This window comes from Anoplopoma fimbria, chromosome 4 (genome assembly GCF_027596085.1).
Source record: "Anoplopoma fimbria isolate UVic2021 breed Golden Eagle Sablefish chromosome 4, Afim_UVic_2022, whole genome shotgun sequence".
Taxonomy (NCBI): Eukaryota; Metazoa; Chordata; class Actinopteri; order Perciformes; family Anoplopomatidae; genus Anoplopoma; species Anoplopoma fimbria.
Window position 1 is genome coordinate 27,855,070 of NC_072452.1, and position 18,029 is coordinate 27,873,098.

At 47.0% G+C, this 18,029-nt stretch overlaps 1 protein-coding gene across 1 annotated transcript; it reads left to right on the forward strand.

Annotated features, from left to right (window-relative positions):
* The first annotated feature begins 717 nt into the window (after positions 1–717).
* Positions 718–6,405, forward strand: LOC129089796 (MRN complex-interacting protein-like). The gene is made up of 8 exons (XM_054597161.1): positions 718–850; positions 1,569–1,628; positions 2,760–2,866; positions 3,757–3,805; positions 3,902–4,006; positions 4,049–4,080; positions 5,241–5,298; positions 5,649–6,405. The coding sequence occupies exons 1-8, from the start codon at positions 791–793 to the stop codon at positions 6,180–6,182; spliced, it is 1,005 nt and encodes a 334-aa protein (XP_054453136.1). The 5' UTR covers positions 718–790; the 3' UTR covers positions 6,183–6,405.
* Positions 6,406–18,029: the final 11,624 nt, after the last annotated feature.

Sequence of the window (18,029 nt, forward strand, 5' to 3'; positions counted from 1 at the left end):
GTGTCATGTGGTCTGCTGGGAGCAGAGCTGGTTGTGCAGCCTGACAGCAGCAGGAAGGAAGGACCTGCAGTACCTCTCCTTCACCACCGGGGGTGAATGAAGGACCTGCAGTACCTCTCCTTCACCACCGGGGGTGAATGAAGGACCTGCAGTACCTCTCCTTCACCACCGGGGTGAATGAAGGACCTGCAGTACCTCTCCTTCACCACCGGGGTGAATGAAGGACCTGCAGTACCTCTCCTTCACCACCGGGGGTGAATGAAGGACCTGCAGTACCTCTCCTTCACCACCGGGGTGAATGAAGGACCACCGGGGGGGAATGAAGGACCTGCAGTACCTCTCCTTCACCACCGGGGGTACCTCTCCTTCACCACCGGGGTGAATGAAGGACCTTCACCAGGGTGAATGAAGGACCTGCTCTCCTTCACCACCTGCAGTACCTCTCCTTCACCACCGGGGGTGAAGCAGCCGGTGGTGAAGGAGCTGCACAGAGCTGCCAGTAAACCAGTCAGTAAACCAGTCAGTAAACCAGTTAGTACACCAGTAAACCAGTCAGTAAACCAGTTAGTACACCAGTAAACCAGTCAGTAAACCAGTCAGTAAACCAGTCAGTAAACCAGTCAGTAAACCAGTAAACCAGTCAGTAAAGAGAATCAGCGCTGTGGTCCTCCGGCCTGCAGGGGGCGCTGCAGGGGGCGGTTTCCGCTGTGACGTGTCGTTCAAACAGACCCGGGAAAACTGAGCCCGAAGAGCAGGACTGGAACCGGCAGAGCTGGACCGGATCACCGTCATGGTTCAGGAGTTTAACGTGCTCCGGTGTTTCTCCTGTCAGAGCTTCCAGGTCCAACAGGTACACAGAGAGCTACATGCTAACAGGCTACATGCTAACAGGCTACATGCTAACAGGCTACATGCTAACAGGCTACATGCTAACAGGCTACATGCTAACAGGCTGCATGCTAACAGGCTACATGCTAACAGTCAGGCTACATGCTAACAGGCTACATGCTAACAGGCTACATGCTAACAGTCAGGCTGCATGCTAACAGTCAGGCTAAAGGCTAACAGTCAGGCTACAGGCTAACACTAAAGCTACAGGCTAACAGTCAGGCTAAAGGCTAACAGTCAGGCTAAAGGCTAACAGTCAGGCTAAAGGCTAACAGTCAGGCTACAGGCTAACAGTAAAGCTACAGGCTAACAGTCAGGCTAAAGGCTAACAGTCAGGCTACAGGCTAACAGTCAGGCTACAGGCTAACAGGCTAACAGTCAGGCTAAAGGCTAACAGTCAGGCTACAGGCTAACAGTCAGGCTACAGGCTAACAGTCAGGCTACAGGCTAACAGTAAAGCTACAGGCTAACAGTCAGGCTACAGGCTAACAGTCAGGCTAAAGGCTAACAGTAAAGCTACAGGCTAACAGTCAGGCTACAGGCTAACAGTCAGGCTACAGGCTAACAGTCAGGCTACAGGCTAACAGTCAGGCTAAAGGCTAACAGTCAGGCTAAAGACATGTGTATCTTTAGACCCCATTGAGAGAAGGTGTGTGTTGTCCCTGTGCTTTGTCTGTCAGGTGAAGAAGGTGACCAGATGGAGCTGTAAACTGTGTGGAGAGAAACAGTCGCTGCTGAAGGTCAGAACGCTTTCTCATTAAACTGTTCTCATTAAAAGAGAACAGTCTATCTTCTGAAGATCTCTGTTCTCTGAAGGTCTCTGTCTTCTGAAGGTCTCTGTCCTCTGAAGGTCTCTGTCTTCTGAAGGATTCTGTCTTCTGAAGGTCTTTGTCTTCTGAAGGTCTCTGTCCTCTGAAGGTCTCTGTCTTCTGAAGGATTCTGTCTTCTGAAGGTCTTTGTCCTCTGAAGGTCTTTGTCTTCTGAAGGTCTCTGTCCTCTGAAGGATTCTGTCTTCTGAAGGATTCTGTCTTCTGAAGGTCTTTGTCCTCTGAAGGTCTTTGTCCTCTGAAGGTCTCTGTCCTCTGAAGGTCTCTGTCTTCTGAAGGATTCTGTCTTCTGAAGGTCTTTGTCCTCTGAAGGTCTTTGTCTTCTGAAGGTCTTTGTCCTCTGAAGGTCTATGTCTTCTGAAGGTCTTTGTCCTCTGAAGGTCTCTGTCCTCTGAAGGTCTTTGTCTTCTGTCTCTCTGAAGGTCTTTCTTCTGTCTTCTGTCTCTCTGAAGGTCTTTGTCTTCTGAAGGTCTCTGTCCTCTGAAGGTCTTTGTCTTCTGAAGGTCTCTGTCCTCTGAAGGTCTTTGTCTTCTGAAGGTCTCTGTCCTCTGAAGGTCTTTGTCTTCTGAAGGTCTCTGTCTTCTGAAGGTCTCTGTCCTCTGAAGGTCTTTGTCTTCTGAAGGTCTCTGTCCTCTGAAGGTCTTTGTCTTCTGAAGGTCTTTGTCTTCTGAAGGTCTCTGTCCTCTGAAGGTCTTTGTCTTCTGAAGGTCTCTGTCCTCTGAAGGTCTTGTCCTCTGAAGGTCTTTCTCTTCTGAAGGTCTTTGTCTTCTGAAGGTCTCTGTCCTCTGAAGGTCTCTGTTCTCTGAAGACAGTCTAGTGGGGACAGAGGACGCAGTGAGGACAGTCCTCATCCGTCCTCGTTCCTCTTTCAGGGCCTAAAACCAATGTTCATGGAGACCACACTGTCGCTAACGGCATCACCTGAAGACAGTTTGATGAGAGTCTGTGGAGCAGAGCAATGCTACGCTGTGATTGGTCAGTCTGTGTTCTAGGGGCGGGGCTTTGTGAAGGTAAATTTGATAATGTGTTCTGATTGGTTGACAGGAGTTTGGGCGGGGCTCCGGAGCCGACTGCAGACGTCATGTTCAGAAACTTAACGCCATGAGAGGAGCAATGATGGAGGAGCAGGAGCACAACACCTGGTCTCTATGGTAACCAACCTGTCCTACAGTACTCAACACTTTTCACCCGTTAGTCCAGCTGTCCTCACCCGTTAGTCCAGCTGTCCTCACCCGTCCAGCTGTCCTCACCCGTTAGTCCAGCTGTCCTCACCCGTTAGTCCAGCTGTCCTCACCCGTTAGTCCAGCTGTCCTCACCCGTTAGTCCAGGTGTCTTCACCTGTTAGTCCAGCTGTCCTCACCTGTTAGTCCAGCTGTCTTCACCCGTTAGTCCAGGTGTCTTCACCTGTTAGTCCAGGTGTCCTCACCCGTTAGTCCAGGTGTCCTCACCTGTTAGTCCAGCTGTCCTCACCCGTTAGTCCAGCTGTCTTCACCCGTTAGTCCAGGTGTCTTCACCCGTTAGTCCAGGTGTCCTCACCCGTTAGTCCAGCTGTCCTCACCCGTTAGTCCAGCTGTCCTCACCCGTTAGTCCAGGTGTCCTCACCCGTTAGTCCAGGTGTCCTCACCCGTTAGTCCAGGTGTCCTCACCCGTTAGTCCAGGTGTCCTCACCCGTTAGTCCAGGTGTCCTCACCCGTTAGTCCAGGTGTCCTCACACCAGGTGTCCTCACCCGTTAGTCCAGGTGTCTTCACCCGTTAGTCCAGGTGTCCTCACCCGTTAGTCCAGGTGTCTTCACCCGTTAGTCCAGGTGTCTTCACCCGTTAGTCCAGCTGTCCTCACCCGTTAGTCCAGGTGTCTTCACCTGTTAGTCCAGGTGTCTTCACCCGTTAGTCCAGCTGTCCTCACCCGTTAGTCCAGCTGTCTTCACCCGTTAGTCCAGCTGTCTTCACCCGTTAGTCCAGCTGTCTTCACCCGTTAGTCCAGGTCTCTTCACCCGTTACTGCCTCCTGCTTTAATGTGCGCTGTAATGGTTGGTGTTAACAGGAAGCAGGTGGAGGCAGACAGAGAGGATGTACCTGAGAAACAGGACCAGGTGAGCGCAGCTTTTGTGTTTCACACACACACACACACACACACACTGGTCTTATTCTAATAGTAATATAAACTGTTCCTCTCTGACTGTCTCCAGCTGAGGCAGACTGGATCGAGCCGCTGGAGCAAATACCTGGACACACCTGAGGAGGCGGAGCCAGAGGAGGAGGACGAGGAGGATGTCTTGATGGACTTCTTCACCCGTTACTGCCTCCTGCTTTAATGTGCAGGTTGGTGTTAACAGCAGCAGCTCCATGACAACAGCATGATTGACAGGTGTGACTTTAGAGAGTGTCTGTTGTTAAAGGCCACGCCCACCTACCTGAATGTTTTCACACCTGTGTTGATGGACAGGTGAATCATCACAGTTTCCATCAAGTTAAAGAGAAGCAACGAGCAGTGAAGCTTTTTGTGTTTCCTCCTGCGAACATGAACAGAGACGTTTCTGTTTCTTTATTCTGAGGAACTCCAGAGGACGAACCAACTAAACGAACTGATGAATCAAAGAGACAACGAGTGAAACTCAGAGAAGATCATAGACTATAGAGAGGAGGAGGGTTATTATCTCATGTTCTTTAATAAACCGACGTCCTCTATAGAGAGGAGGAGGGTTATTATCTCATGTTCTTTAATAAACCGACGTCCTCTATAGAGAGGAGGAGGGTTATTATCTCATGTTCTTTAATAAACCGACGTCCTCTATAGAGAGGAGGAGGGTTATTATCTCATGTTCTTTAATAAACCGACGTCCTCTATAGAGAGGAGGAGGGTTATTATCTCATGTTCTTTAATAAACCGACGTCCTCTATAGAGAGGAGGAGGGTTATTATCTCATGTTCTTTAATAAACCGACGTCCTCTATAGAGAGGAGGAGGGTTATTATCTCATGTTCTTTAATAAACCGACGTCCTCTATAGAGAGGAGGAGGGTTATTATCTCATGTTCTTTAATAAACCGACGTCCTCTATAGAGAGGAGGAGGGTTATTATCTCATGTTCTTTAATAAACCGACGTCCTCTATAGAGAGGAGGAGGGTTATTATCTCATGTTCTTTAATAAACCAACGTCCTCTATAGAGAGGAGGAGGGTTATTATCTCATGTTCTTTAATAAACCAACGTCCTCTATAGAGAGGAGGAGGGTTATTATCTCATGTTCTTTAATAAACCAACGTCCTCTATAGAGAGGAGGGTTATATACTTGTTACCTGTTCTCCAGGTGTTTCAGACCGTCCTGTAGGACGGCGTGTCGGAGTTAAAACTGCTTTCAACTTTTACAGAAAGGAGGAATAAAATAGATATAAAAATGTTTATTTTTAGGTGAAATAATTGTAATGAAGAGATGAAAAGAATTTTGTTTGTATGTCACTGGATCTCCAAAGAATAATTATAAATCCATAAACCTGATTTTTTTGATTAAGTGTGTGCTGTTCAACAGGAAGAGAATGAAGAGATGGACCGATGGAGGAGGAGCGGACAGCTGGACACCTGAACAGGTAAGCTGCTGACATCACCACCAACGTTTATCAACACTGATGTGAGTTTACCCATGAATTCATATCAAAAATAGTTTAATGAGTGAAGAGTGAAATATATTTAGTTTGAGGTTTTTCTGTGCAGCACTCAATCAAATGGATCCATAAACCCATACAACTCATAGTATAGTATTTAATTAAAAACTCATAGTATTTAATAAAAAATCATAGTATAGTATTTAATAAAAACTCATAGTATTTAATAAAAAATCATAGTATAGTATTTAATAAAAACTCATAGTATTTAATAAAAAATCATAGTATAGTATTTAATAAAAAATCTGCTTTTGAATCCTTAAATCTCTCTGCAGACAAACAGTTTGATGATGAAACCTGTTAAGAAAACAAGTCTGAACCACACCAGTCCTCCCAGTGAAAACCACACCAGAACCAGGAGTCTGAACCTCACCAGTCCTCCCAGTGAAAACCACACCAGAACCAGGAGTCTGAACCACACCAGGAGTCTGAACCTCAGTCCTCCCAGTGAAAACCACACCAGAACCAGGAGTCTGAACCACACCAGTCCTCCCAGTGAAAACCACACCAGAACCAGGAGTCTGAACCACACCAGTCCTCCCAGTGAAAACCACACCAGTCCTCCCAGAAAGAAGAGCCTTTATTCTCCCAGTGTGAGTTCTGGTCCAGTCTCCAGGTGGGCTTGTTTCCTCCCTTCTGACTGTCACGAGGGGGCGGGGCCTTCCATCAGTGGGAGGGGTCAGTCAGTGGGCGGAGCTGTCTCTCTGTCCTGTGATGACATCAGCCAGGCCCCGCCCCTCACCAGATCCATACATCCTGTTTCCTCCATGTTTGAGAGCGGAGAGGACTTCAGCTTTGAAGACTTCTAAACGTGGAACGATTGATCATCTCAAAGCTTGTAATTCATTAAAGTGGTTCTATCTCTACATATTATGGGATATATTGATCCTGTGTGTTTATGATGGGCTAGTTCAACGCTTCATTCATCACTGATATCGTTATACCACAGAAACATAATGTGTATATTGTTACTGTAAAGGTCTGAATGTATGTGCAACGAGATGTTGACCAATAAAGATGAAGAATCACGAGTCGCTGTAATCAATAAAAAAATAATCAATTCATGAGAAGTTTTGATGATTGACAATAATGTACTGATTAATGATAGAGACAGAACTGATTATGAGAAACTGATCTGATTAGTAGGAATCACGTTCCACTGAGATGACCTGGGTTTGGTACTCATGATGTCAGTGGTGACACAAAAGGGCTGCTGAGGACGGTATATGTATGTAAGTATATGTAGCAGCAGGGTCATTAAGGATCCTCCTGATCCTTCAGGTCTAAAGGGACCAGCTGAGGTGGTTCAACATCTGATCTGGATCCTTCAGGTCTAAAGGGACCAGCTGATGTGGTTCAACATCTGATCCGGATCCTTCAGGTCTAAAGGGACCAGCTGATGTGGTTCAACATCTGATCCGGATCCTTCAGGTCTAAAGGGACCAGCTGATGTGGTTCAACATATTCAGAATGGTCCGAAAAAGAGGAAACATCCAGTGAGCAGTGGTTGTGTGGACGAAAACGCCTTGTTGATGTCAGAGGAGAATGGGCAGAGTGGTTCATGTGATAGAAAGGCAACAGTAACTCAAATAACCACTCGTTACTACCAAGGTCTGCAGAATAGCACCTCTGAACCTGGAAGCAGACGGGCTCCAGCAGCAGAAGACCACACCGGTGCCTCCATGTCAGCTCAGAACAGGAAACTGAGGCTCACTAAAGTTAGACAATAGAAGATTGAAACACGTTGCCTGGTCTGATGAGTCTCCACTTCAGTGCGACGTTCAGATGGTCGGGTCAGAATGTGGCGTAAACACCATGAGAGCAGTGATCCATCCTGCCTTCTATCAACGGTTCAGGCTGCTGCTGGTGTAATGGGGGGGGGGTATTTTCTTGGCACACTTTGGGCCCCTTAGTACCAGTTGAGCATGGTTTAAAGGCCACGGCCTCCCTGAGGATTGTTGCTGACCATGTCCATCCCTTTATGACCACAGTGGACCCGTCTCCTGATGGCTACTTCCAGCAGGATGATGCACCATGACACAAAGCTCACCTCATCTCAGACTGGTCTCTTGAACATGACAATGAGTTCCCAGTACTCCAGTGGCCTCCAGTCACCAGACCTCAATCCAACAGAGACCTTTGGGATGTGGAGGAACGGGAGATTCACATCATGGATGAGCCGACAAATCTGCAGCAACGTGGTGATGCTGCCATGTCGATATGGAGCAACATCTCTGAGGAACGTTTCCAACACCTTGTTGAATCTATGCTACCAAGAATTAAGGCAGTTCTGAAGGCAAAAGGGGTCCAACCCGGTACTAGCAAGGTGTACCTAATAAAGTGGCCGGTGAGTGTATATACATATATATATATATATATATATATATATATATATATATATATATATATATGATATATATATATATATATATATATATATATGATCATATATATATATATATATATATATATATATATATATATGATATATATCTATGTATATATATATATATATATATATATATATATATATGTATATATATATATATATGATCATCTCTATGTATATATACATATATATATATATATATATATATATATATATATATATATGATCTCTATCTCTATGTATATATATATATATGAATATATATATATGTATATATATATATATATGATCATATATACATATATACATATATATATATATATATATATATATATATATATATACATATATATATATATATATATATATATATATATATTCATATATATATATGTATATATATGTATATATACATATATATATGATCATATATATATATATCATCATATATATATATATATACATATATATATATATATATATATATATATATATATATATGATATATATATATATATATATATATATATATATATATATATATATGTGTATATATATATACATAGAGATGATCATGGAGATCAATCATAATCTGCCGCACATTTCAAGGACTGCTGTTTTCCACAAGGTAAGACCTGTTCAATTATTTTTAGTTAACGAATAATTTATAGCCAAGTTGCTGTAGCAGTTGAACATTGTTTCGCGTTATTGAGAGTTACTCCACCACCACCGTAACAAGCTAGACATACAGGAGCCGGGTTTAGAGACACATTAACGCACAACATGTTCTCAGGTCAGTCACTATCAGTGACATCTTATACTCAAGTAAAATGTACTGAACATTTTATACTCAAGTAAAATGCTGTTAAACAAAGTGCTGCTACATGCTCTTTCTTTATTTTAGGCTTATTTTTAATTTGGCGTCATTTTTATTGTAAATCGTGATTGTGTTTGGTGCATGCTCTTGTGTTATTCTGAACCCAAATTCACCGAAGCTCTCTGTCAGCCGTTCAATTAAACGCATAACCGCCATGTTCAGTTCTCTGTGGAAGCTTTAACAGTGTGAGTGCTGCTTTAAGGTCAGTCAATTATAAAGGAACCTGGAACCAGACAGAGGTGTGCCAGATTACAGCAGCGTAGAGCAAAGTGCACACAAGAGACATAGTAGAAGAAGACAAAATAAAAAAAATAAAAAACAAGTATTATAAATAAGCAATAAAAAAAAACAGTAGAAAAACAACAATAACTGAAATATTATATTTACAGACAGAGAAAAAAAATATTTTAACTATTATTGCACAGTGTAATGTGTAATATATTGCACAGGTTGTTATTGTCATGTTATTAATGTCATGTGTCATGTGGTCTGCTGGGAGCAGAGCTGGTTGTGCAGCCTGACAGCAGCAGGAAGGAAGGACCTGCAGTACCTCTCCTTCACCACCGGGGGTGAATGAAGGACCTGCAGTACCTCTCCTTCACCACCGGGGGTGAATGAAGGACCTGCAGTACCTCTCCTTCACCACCGGGGGTGAATGAAGGACCTGCAGTACCTCTCCTTCACCACCGGGGGTGAATGAAGGACCTGCAGTACCTCTCCTTCACCACCGGGGGTGAATGAAGGACCTGCAGTACTCCCTTCACCACCGGGGGTGAATGAAGGACCTGCAGTACCTCTCCTTCACCACCGGGGTGAATGAAGGACCTGCAGTACCTCTCCTTCACCACCGGGGGTGAATGAAGGACCTGCAGTACCTCTCCTTCACCACCGGGGTGAATGAAGGACCTGCAGTACCTCTCCTTCACCACCGGGGGTGAATGAAGGACCTGCAGTACCTCTCCTTCACCACCGGGGTGAATGAAGGACCTGCAGTACCTCTCCTTCACCACCGGGGTGAATGAAGGACCTGCAGTACCTCTCCTTCACCACCGGGGTGAATGAAGGACCTGCAGTACCTCTCCTTCACCACCGGGGGTGAATGAAGGACCTGCAGTACCTCTCCTTCACCACCGGGAATGAAGGACCTGCAGTACCTGACCACCGGGGTGAATGAAGGACCTGCAGTACCTCTCCTTCACCACCGGGGGTGAATGAAGGACCTGCAGTACCTCTCCTTCACCACCGGGGTGAATGAAGGACATGCAGTACCTCTCCTTCACCACCGGGGGTGAATGAAGGACCTGCAGTACCTCTCCTTCACCACCGGGGGTGAATGAAGGACCTGCAGTACCTCTCCTTCACCACCGGGGGTGAAGCAGCCGGTGGTGAAGGAGCTGCACAGAGCTGCCAGGGTGTCCTGCATGGGGTGGGAGGTGTTGTTCATCAGGGATGACAGCTTGGCCATCACCCTCCTGTCTCCCACCACCTCCACCGTATCCAGTGGACACCCAGCACACTGCTGGCCTTCCTGACAAGCTTATATGTTGATTATTGAGGACACAGGTAAGTGGTGCTGTATTGAACTGCATTAAATTGAACAGGTGAACTTGTTTCAAGCGGCCACTGAGTATACATTGTCACTCACTACCAAAGGCACAGGTTCCAGATTTGCCAAGTAGTGCTTTGAGATGATTCTGTTCCACTTTGTCGATTGGACACCAAACCCCTCATCCTGCAATAGTTTTTTTTTAAAGCACTGAATGATTATTAAAAAGGTCTGTTGTGATCATCCACAAATAAAGTGCTACATAAGTATGTTTACATCTAGAATGTAGCTCCCTCCTGTGTATTATCTGGTTCACAGTAACAGCTGCCACTCAGCTCTGTGTGTTGTTTGCTACTTTGGATAAAAAGCTTATTTGCATTCATTCTAAGAGTTTGATTTTCAGATTGATACCACTACCATGTCTCATCTATGAATATGAAGCTACAACCAGCAGCATCATTTATACTAAAAACTGTAAACGGGGGGTAACAGCTAGTCTGGCTCTGTCCAAAGATAACAACATTTACCTGCCAACATATCTAAAGCTCACTGATTAACATGTTATGTCATGTTTGTTTAAGCCATACAAAAAGCAAGGTGTAAACTGTTCAATTTTTTATGTGCTATGCACTATTTCTTTACTGGGACTAATGACTTCCCGGAATCACTTCTGATTTCCAGGAAACCTCAGTAATGACAAAAAGCGTTTCATTATACTGCCCTGAGTCAGCACATCAAGGATCCTTGATAGGGGCTCGTTTAACAATAATATAAGCCACCTAGTGTTAAAAAATTGCAGTTTTAACAAGTTTTAGGTCAGTGAATGATTTTTACTCCATGAACTTGAATAATTTCTGTCATTTCAGGCTCCAAGCAATCCGAGCATCACCATTACCAGAGATGTTGTCAATCGTAGTTTGATGGTGTACCTTGGGGAATCGACAGATCAACTCCTAAAAGAGTATGATGTAAGTTAAAGTACATGTTAAATATAAAGAAGGTGATCTCTATCACTCTCATCTCTCCCACCTGGTATGTCTTGGGAAAGTCAAAACACAAAGTACAGCCACAAAAACAGGAGGTGTTACTAAATGCCAGTGGTGTATAAAGTACCCAAAAGCCATACTTGAGTAAAAGTAAAGATACCTTATTCTTGCTCTAACTGAGACCTGGATCACACCAGAAAACACCACCACACCCGCAGCTCTGTCAGATGTGAACTCTTCTCTCACACTCCCAGAGCTGCGAGGCGAGGTGGTGGCACTGGCCTGCTAATTTCCCCAAAATGGAAATACTCTCTTGTCTCTGTTCCACAGTTCTCCCCTTCCTCTTTTGAATTTCATGCTGTTACTGTCACTTATCCAGTCAAGCTCACCATTGCTGTTGTGTACCGCCCACCAGGCCCTCTTGGTGAGTTCCTGGAGGAGCTTGACACACTAGTCTCGCACTTCCATGACGATGGCTCCGCACTCATCATGCTCGGCGACTTCAACATCCAGACTGATAAGTTAGAACCGCTGCTTTCCTTCCTTTCCTCCTTTACCCTCTATCGCTCTTCTTCTCCTCCTACCCACAAGGCCGGCAACCAGCTGGATCTTATCTTCACTAGACACTGTTCTACTGCTAACCTCTCTGTCACTCCCCTCCAGCTCTCGGACCACTACTTCATGTCCTACTCCCTCTCCCTCTCCTCTCCCCCTTACTTCCTCCACCTACCCACATGGTTTCTACCCGTAGTCACCTCCGCTCCCTCTCCACCGCTGATCTTTCCTCTTCTGTTACCTCTGCCCTCCCTGACCCTGAATCCTTCTCTCTCCTATCCCCCGATACTGCTACTGATCTTCTCCTCTCCACCCTTTCCTCCTCTTTGGACAACCTCTGTCCCTTCACCTCCAGGCCTGCACGCCAACTCCTCCTGCCCCGTGGCTGTCGGACTCAGTGCGTACTGATAGACGGAGCCTAAGAGCGGCTGAGCGCAAATGGAGAACTTTCTCTTCACTCCTCCAACCCCCACCCCCTCCTCCTACTTCCTCCCTTCTCCCTGATGATTTCACCAACTTCTTTGACAAGAAGGTAAACGATATCAGATCCTCCTTCTCTCAGCCCCCTCTCCCTGTACACCCTCTCCCTCTCTACCCTCTCCAGCTCTCCCCCCTCAGCTCCCCCTTCCCTCTCCACACCCCATCTTACCCTATTTTGCTCCCCTCTCCCCTAAGGAGGTCCTCGACCTTGTTACATCTAACCGCCCCACCACGTGCTCTCTTGACCCGATCCCCTCCCCTCTTCTTCAGTCTATTGCCACTGAACTCCTTCCTTTCCTCACCCACCTCATCAACACATCTCTCGTCTCGGGATGCTTTCCCTCGGCTTTCAAGACTGCCAGAGTCACCCCCCTTCTGAAAAAACCATCACTTGACCCCTCTGATGTCAAGAACTTCAGACCGGTTTCTCTTCTACCCTTTCTATCCAAAACGCTTGAACGCGCTGTCTCTAAACAACTGTCTTCCTACCTCCACCAGAACAACCTCTTGGACCCCCACCAGTCCGGGTTCAAGGTGGGTCACTCGTCAGAGACGGCCCTCCTTGCGGTGACAGAGTCGCTTCACGCCGCGAGAGCGAACTCTCTCTCCTCTGTCCTGATCCTCCTGGACCTGTCAGCGGCGTTTGACACGGTGAACCACCAGATCCTCCTCTCCACCCTCGAGGGGATGGCTGTCTCAGGCTCTGCACTCTCCCTGCTTGCATCCTACCTGACAGGCCGATCCTACCAGGTGACATGGAGGGGGCCCGTGTCGGAACCACGCATGCTGACTACGGGGGTTCCACAAGGTTCAGTTCTGGGCCCCCTTCTCTTCTCGCTCTACACAACATCTCTGGGTTCTGTTATTCGCTCGCATGACTTCTCTTACCATTGTTATGCCGATGACACCCAGCTGGTCTTGTCATTTCCTCCCGGTGACACCCAAGTGGAGGCACGCATTGCTGCGTGCTTGGCTGACATCTCGAAGTGGATGGCGACACACCACCTGAAGCTCAACCTGGACCACTTCGCTCTGCTGCCTCGGGGCGATTGGTTGCCCCGTCGCTCAGAGGTCCCTGCGGCCGATCCACCCGGTCACAGCTTTTTTCTGTCCTGGCCCCTCAGTGGTGGAATGAACTCCCCACTGACGTCAGGACAGCAGAGTCGCTGCCCATCGTTCGGCGCAGGCTGAAAACTCACCTCTTCAAGAAGTACTACCCTGAGCCTTCCTGCATTCGTATTAGTTGTTGCACTTACTGTATTCGTATCAGTTCGCTGCACTTATTGAATTCGTATTCGTTTACTGCACTTATCCTATTCGTAGTAGTTTGTTGCACTTACTATATTCGGATTAGTCTGTTGCAATTATTGTTTTCGTAGTAATTTGCCTCTGCACTATACTTTTGCTCTGGTTTATGCTTTAAGATGCTTGTTTAAGAAAGGAGATGCACTTATGACTTCTGGTGACTAGTAGTTCTCTTGAATACCTATGTTGAATACACTTCCTGTAAGTCGCTTTGGATAAAAGCGTCTGCTAAATGACTGTAATGTAATGTAATGTAAAAGAAAGCCCAACATTTCATCAAGGGTCCTTAGCAATTTAGTCAGAACATCTAAGAGAAACCCCGTGTGACTGTGGCTGCCTCTTACAGCAGCTCCTGCTCACCTGTGAGCTTTTTCCTTTAAATTGTGTTTTTTTTGTTACTTTCTGTTACTTTTTTTTACTTATTTAATTTTTTGTAAACATTTTGCACTATGGCAGTGAAACTCGTAGACTTTCACGTGGTCTACCTGCAGTTTTCTGCACTTTCCACCTCCGTGCCCGGAGGCTCAGCCCGCAGCCATGGCCCCCTTTGTTTACAGCAGGGGTCAGCTGTTAGCGCTCCGGGACACGGCGCCGCTGCTGCCGGAGGAGAGACCCGAGGTTCCCCGTGAGCTGAGGAGGAGGAGACGGGGATGCCGTGCTGGGGCAGAACGTCGCGCCAGGAGGAGACGTTTCAAACCCGTCCTCCCCTCCATCATCATGGGAAACGTACGGTCTCTCCCCAACAAGATGGACGAGTTATCAGCACTGACTCGCCATCAGAAGGAATACCGGGAGTGTAGCGTCATGGTGTTCACGGAGACATGGCTCACGGAGATGACTCCGGACACCAACGCTGCACTGGACGGGTTCCGCATCATCCGGGCAGACAGGACAGCGGAGAGCGGTAAGAGGAAGGGAGGAGGTCTGGCAGTGTTTGTGAATAATAGATGGTGTAACTCTGGGCACATCACTGTTAAGGAGCAGACCTGTACAGCGGACATTGAGCTGTTGGCCGTTAGCATGAGGCCGGTATATTTACCGAGGGAATTCTCGCACGTTATCACAATAGCTGCGTATATTCCCCCCTCTGCTAACGGAGAAGCGGCCTGTGACGTCATACACTCGGCGACAAGCAGGCTGCTGACACAACATCCCAATGCCCTCCTCCTCCTCTCTGGTGACTTTAACCATGCCCCTCCGTCCTCCACTCTGCCCACCTTCACCCAGTACATCACCTGCCCCACCAGAGACAACAGAACCCTGGACCTGCTGTATGCCAACACCAAGGAGGCATACAGCTCATCACCCCTCCCTCCCCTGGGAAGATCTGATCACAACCTGGTGCACCTCCGGCCTGTGTACAAACCTCTTGTGCACAGGCAGCCAGCTGTGACCCGCACAGTCAAAAGATGGTCCGATGAAGCCGAGGAGGCTCTTAAGGACTGCTTTGACTCGACTGTGTGGGAAGTGTTCAGTGATGCCCATGGGGAGGACATCGAGGGTCTCACAGACACAATAACGGATTATATAAACTTTTGTGTGGAGAACACCGTACCCACCAGGACTGTACGGTGTTTTTCCAACAGCAAACCCTGGATCAATCCTGAGATAAAGACCCTCCTCAAGGAGAAGAAGAGGGTCTTTAGATCAGGAAACAAGGAGGAGCTGAGGACTGTGCAGAGGGAGCTGAGGAGGAAGATCAGGGAAGGGAAGAATATCTACAGGACAAAGATGGAGGATCAGCTGCAGCAGAACAACATCAGCGGAGTCTGGAAGAGCCTCAAGGCCATGTCTGGCCACAAGGGGCCCAACCAACAGCCTGTGGGGGACCAACAGTGGGTGAATGATCTGAACTCATTCTTTAACAGATTTGATCAGCCACCCACCCCTCCCCCCACCCAGACCTCCCTGCCGCTGCAGCCCCCACCGTCTGCACCCCCTGTGGATTACCCCCCCTCTTCTTCCTCCTCCTCCACCCCCTTTTCCACAACACTCGGCTCCCCTCCACACTCCTCAAACACTGCACACCTCCAACACCCCACCCCCACCCCCACTCCAACAACCTACAGCACACAGCCCCCATCCCCCAACTTGTCCCTCTCAATTAATCAGGTGAGAAAAGAACTGAGGAAGATAAAGGTGAGAAAAGCCACGGGTCCGGACGGCATCAGCTCAAGGCTCCTCAGATCCTGCGCAGACCAGCTGTGCAGGATTGTGGAGCACATCTTCAACTTGAGCTTGAAGCTGGGGAGGGTACCACAGCTATGGAAGACGTCCTGCGTGGTACCAGTCCCAAAGACCCCGGGGGCCAAGGACTTCAGCAGCTTCAGGCCGGTGGCTCTAACATCCCACCTGATGAAGACCCTGGAGCGGCTGGTCCTTGTGCACCTCCGCCCCTGGTGATCTCATCTTTGGACCCTCTTCAGTTCGCCTATCAACCTGGCATCGGGGTGGATGACGCTGTCATCTACCTGCTACAAAGATGCCTTTCTCACCTGGAAAAGGCTGGAAGCACTGTGAGAGTCATGTTCTTCGACTTCTCCAGTGCCTTCAACACCATCCAGCCTTTGCTTCTGAGGGACAAGCTGGAGCAGACCGGGGTGGACCACCACCTCACTGCATGGATACTGGACTACCTCACCAACCGTCCACAGTATGTGAGGATAGGGGAGTGTGAGTCAGATCGGGTGTCCTGCAGCACGGGGGCCCCACAAGGAACCGTTCTGGCTCCATTCCTCTTCTCCATCTACACATCAGACTTCAAACATAACTCTGATACCTGCCACCTGCAAAAGTTCTCTGACGACTCTGCAATCGTCGGCCTCATCTCCGCAGGCGATGAGAGGGAATACAGAGAACTGAACCAGGACTTCATAGGATGGTGCCGGCGGAACCGCCTCCAGATCAACTCTGGTAAAACCAAAGAGCTGGTGGTGGACTTCCGCCGGGAAAACACTGTCCTCCGGAACCAGTGAACATCCAGGGACAGGACATTGAGATTGTGAAATCTTATAAGTACCTGGGTGTTCACTTGAACAATAAACTGGACTGGACTAATCACACAAATGCACTGTATAAAAAGGGTCAGAGCAGACTCTATCTGCTGAGGAGACTGAGGTCTTTTGGAGTGCAGGGAGCACTCCTGAAGACCTTTTTCAACTCCGTGGTGGCATCAGCCATCTTTTATGCAGTGGTCTGCTGGAGCAGCAGCATCTCAGCAGCTGACAAGAAGAGACTGAACAAGCTTGTCAGGAAGGCCAGCAGTGTGCTGGGGTGTCCACTGGATACGGTGGAGGTGGTGGGAGACAGGAGGGTGATGGCCAAGCTATCATCCCTGATGAACAATACCTCCCACCCCATGCAGGACACTCTGGCAGCTCTGTGCAGCTCCTTCAGCCACCGGCTGCTTCACCCCCGGTGTGTGAAGGAGAGGTACCGCAGGTCCTTCCTTCCTGCTGCTGTCAGGCTGCACAACCAGCTCTGCTCCCAGCAGAGCAGACCACATGACAATGACAATAATGACAATAATAACCTGTGCAATACACTACACCGTGCAATAATAGTTAGGAAAGTTAAAAATAGTTAAAATAGTTGTTTTTTTCTCTGTCTGTAAATATAATATTTCAGTTATTGTTTTTTTTGTTTTTTTTTCTACTGTTTTTTTATTGCTTATTTATAATACTTGTTTTATTTTATTTTTATTTTTATTTCTTTATTTTTTATTCTTAGCTTGTCTTCTACTATGTCTTATACAGATGTATATATATATACATACAGTGGGTACGGAAAGTATTCAGACCCCTTTACATTTTTCACCCTTTGTTTCATTGCAGCCATTTGCTAAAATCGAAAAAGTTCATTTTTTTTCGCATTAATGTACACTCAGCAACCCATCTTGACAGAAAAAAACAGAAATGTAGAAATTTTTGCAAATTTATTAAAAAAGAAAAACTGAAATATCACATGGTCATAAGTATTCAGACCCTTTGCTGTGACACTCATATTTAACTCACATGCTGTCCATTTCTTCTGATCCTCCTTGAGATGGTTCTACTCCTTCATTGGAGTCCAGCTGTGTTTAATTAAACTGATTGGACTTGATTAGGAAAGGCACACACCTGTCTATATAAGACCTTACAGCTCACAGTGCATGTCAGAACAAATGAGAATCATGAGGTCGAAGGAACTGCCCAAGGAGCTCAGAGACAGAATTGTGGCAAGGCACAGATCTGGCCAAGGTTACAAAAGAATTTCCGCAGCACTCAAGGTTCCTAAGAGCACAGTGGCCTCCATAATCCTTAAATGGAAGAAGTATGGGATGACCAGAACTCTTCCTAGACCTGGCCGTCCAGCCAAACTGAGCAATCGTGGGAGAAGAGCCTTGGTGAGAGAGGTAAAGAAGAACCCAAAGATCACTGTGGCTGAGCTCCAGAGATGCAGTAGGGAGATGGGAGAAAGTTCCACAAAGTCAACTATCACTGCAGCCCTCCACCAGTCGGGGCTTTATGGCAGAGTGGC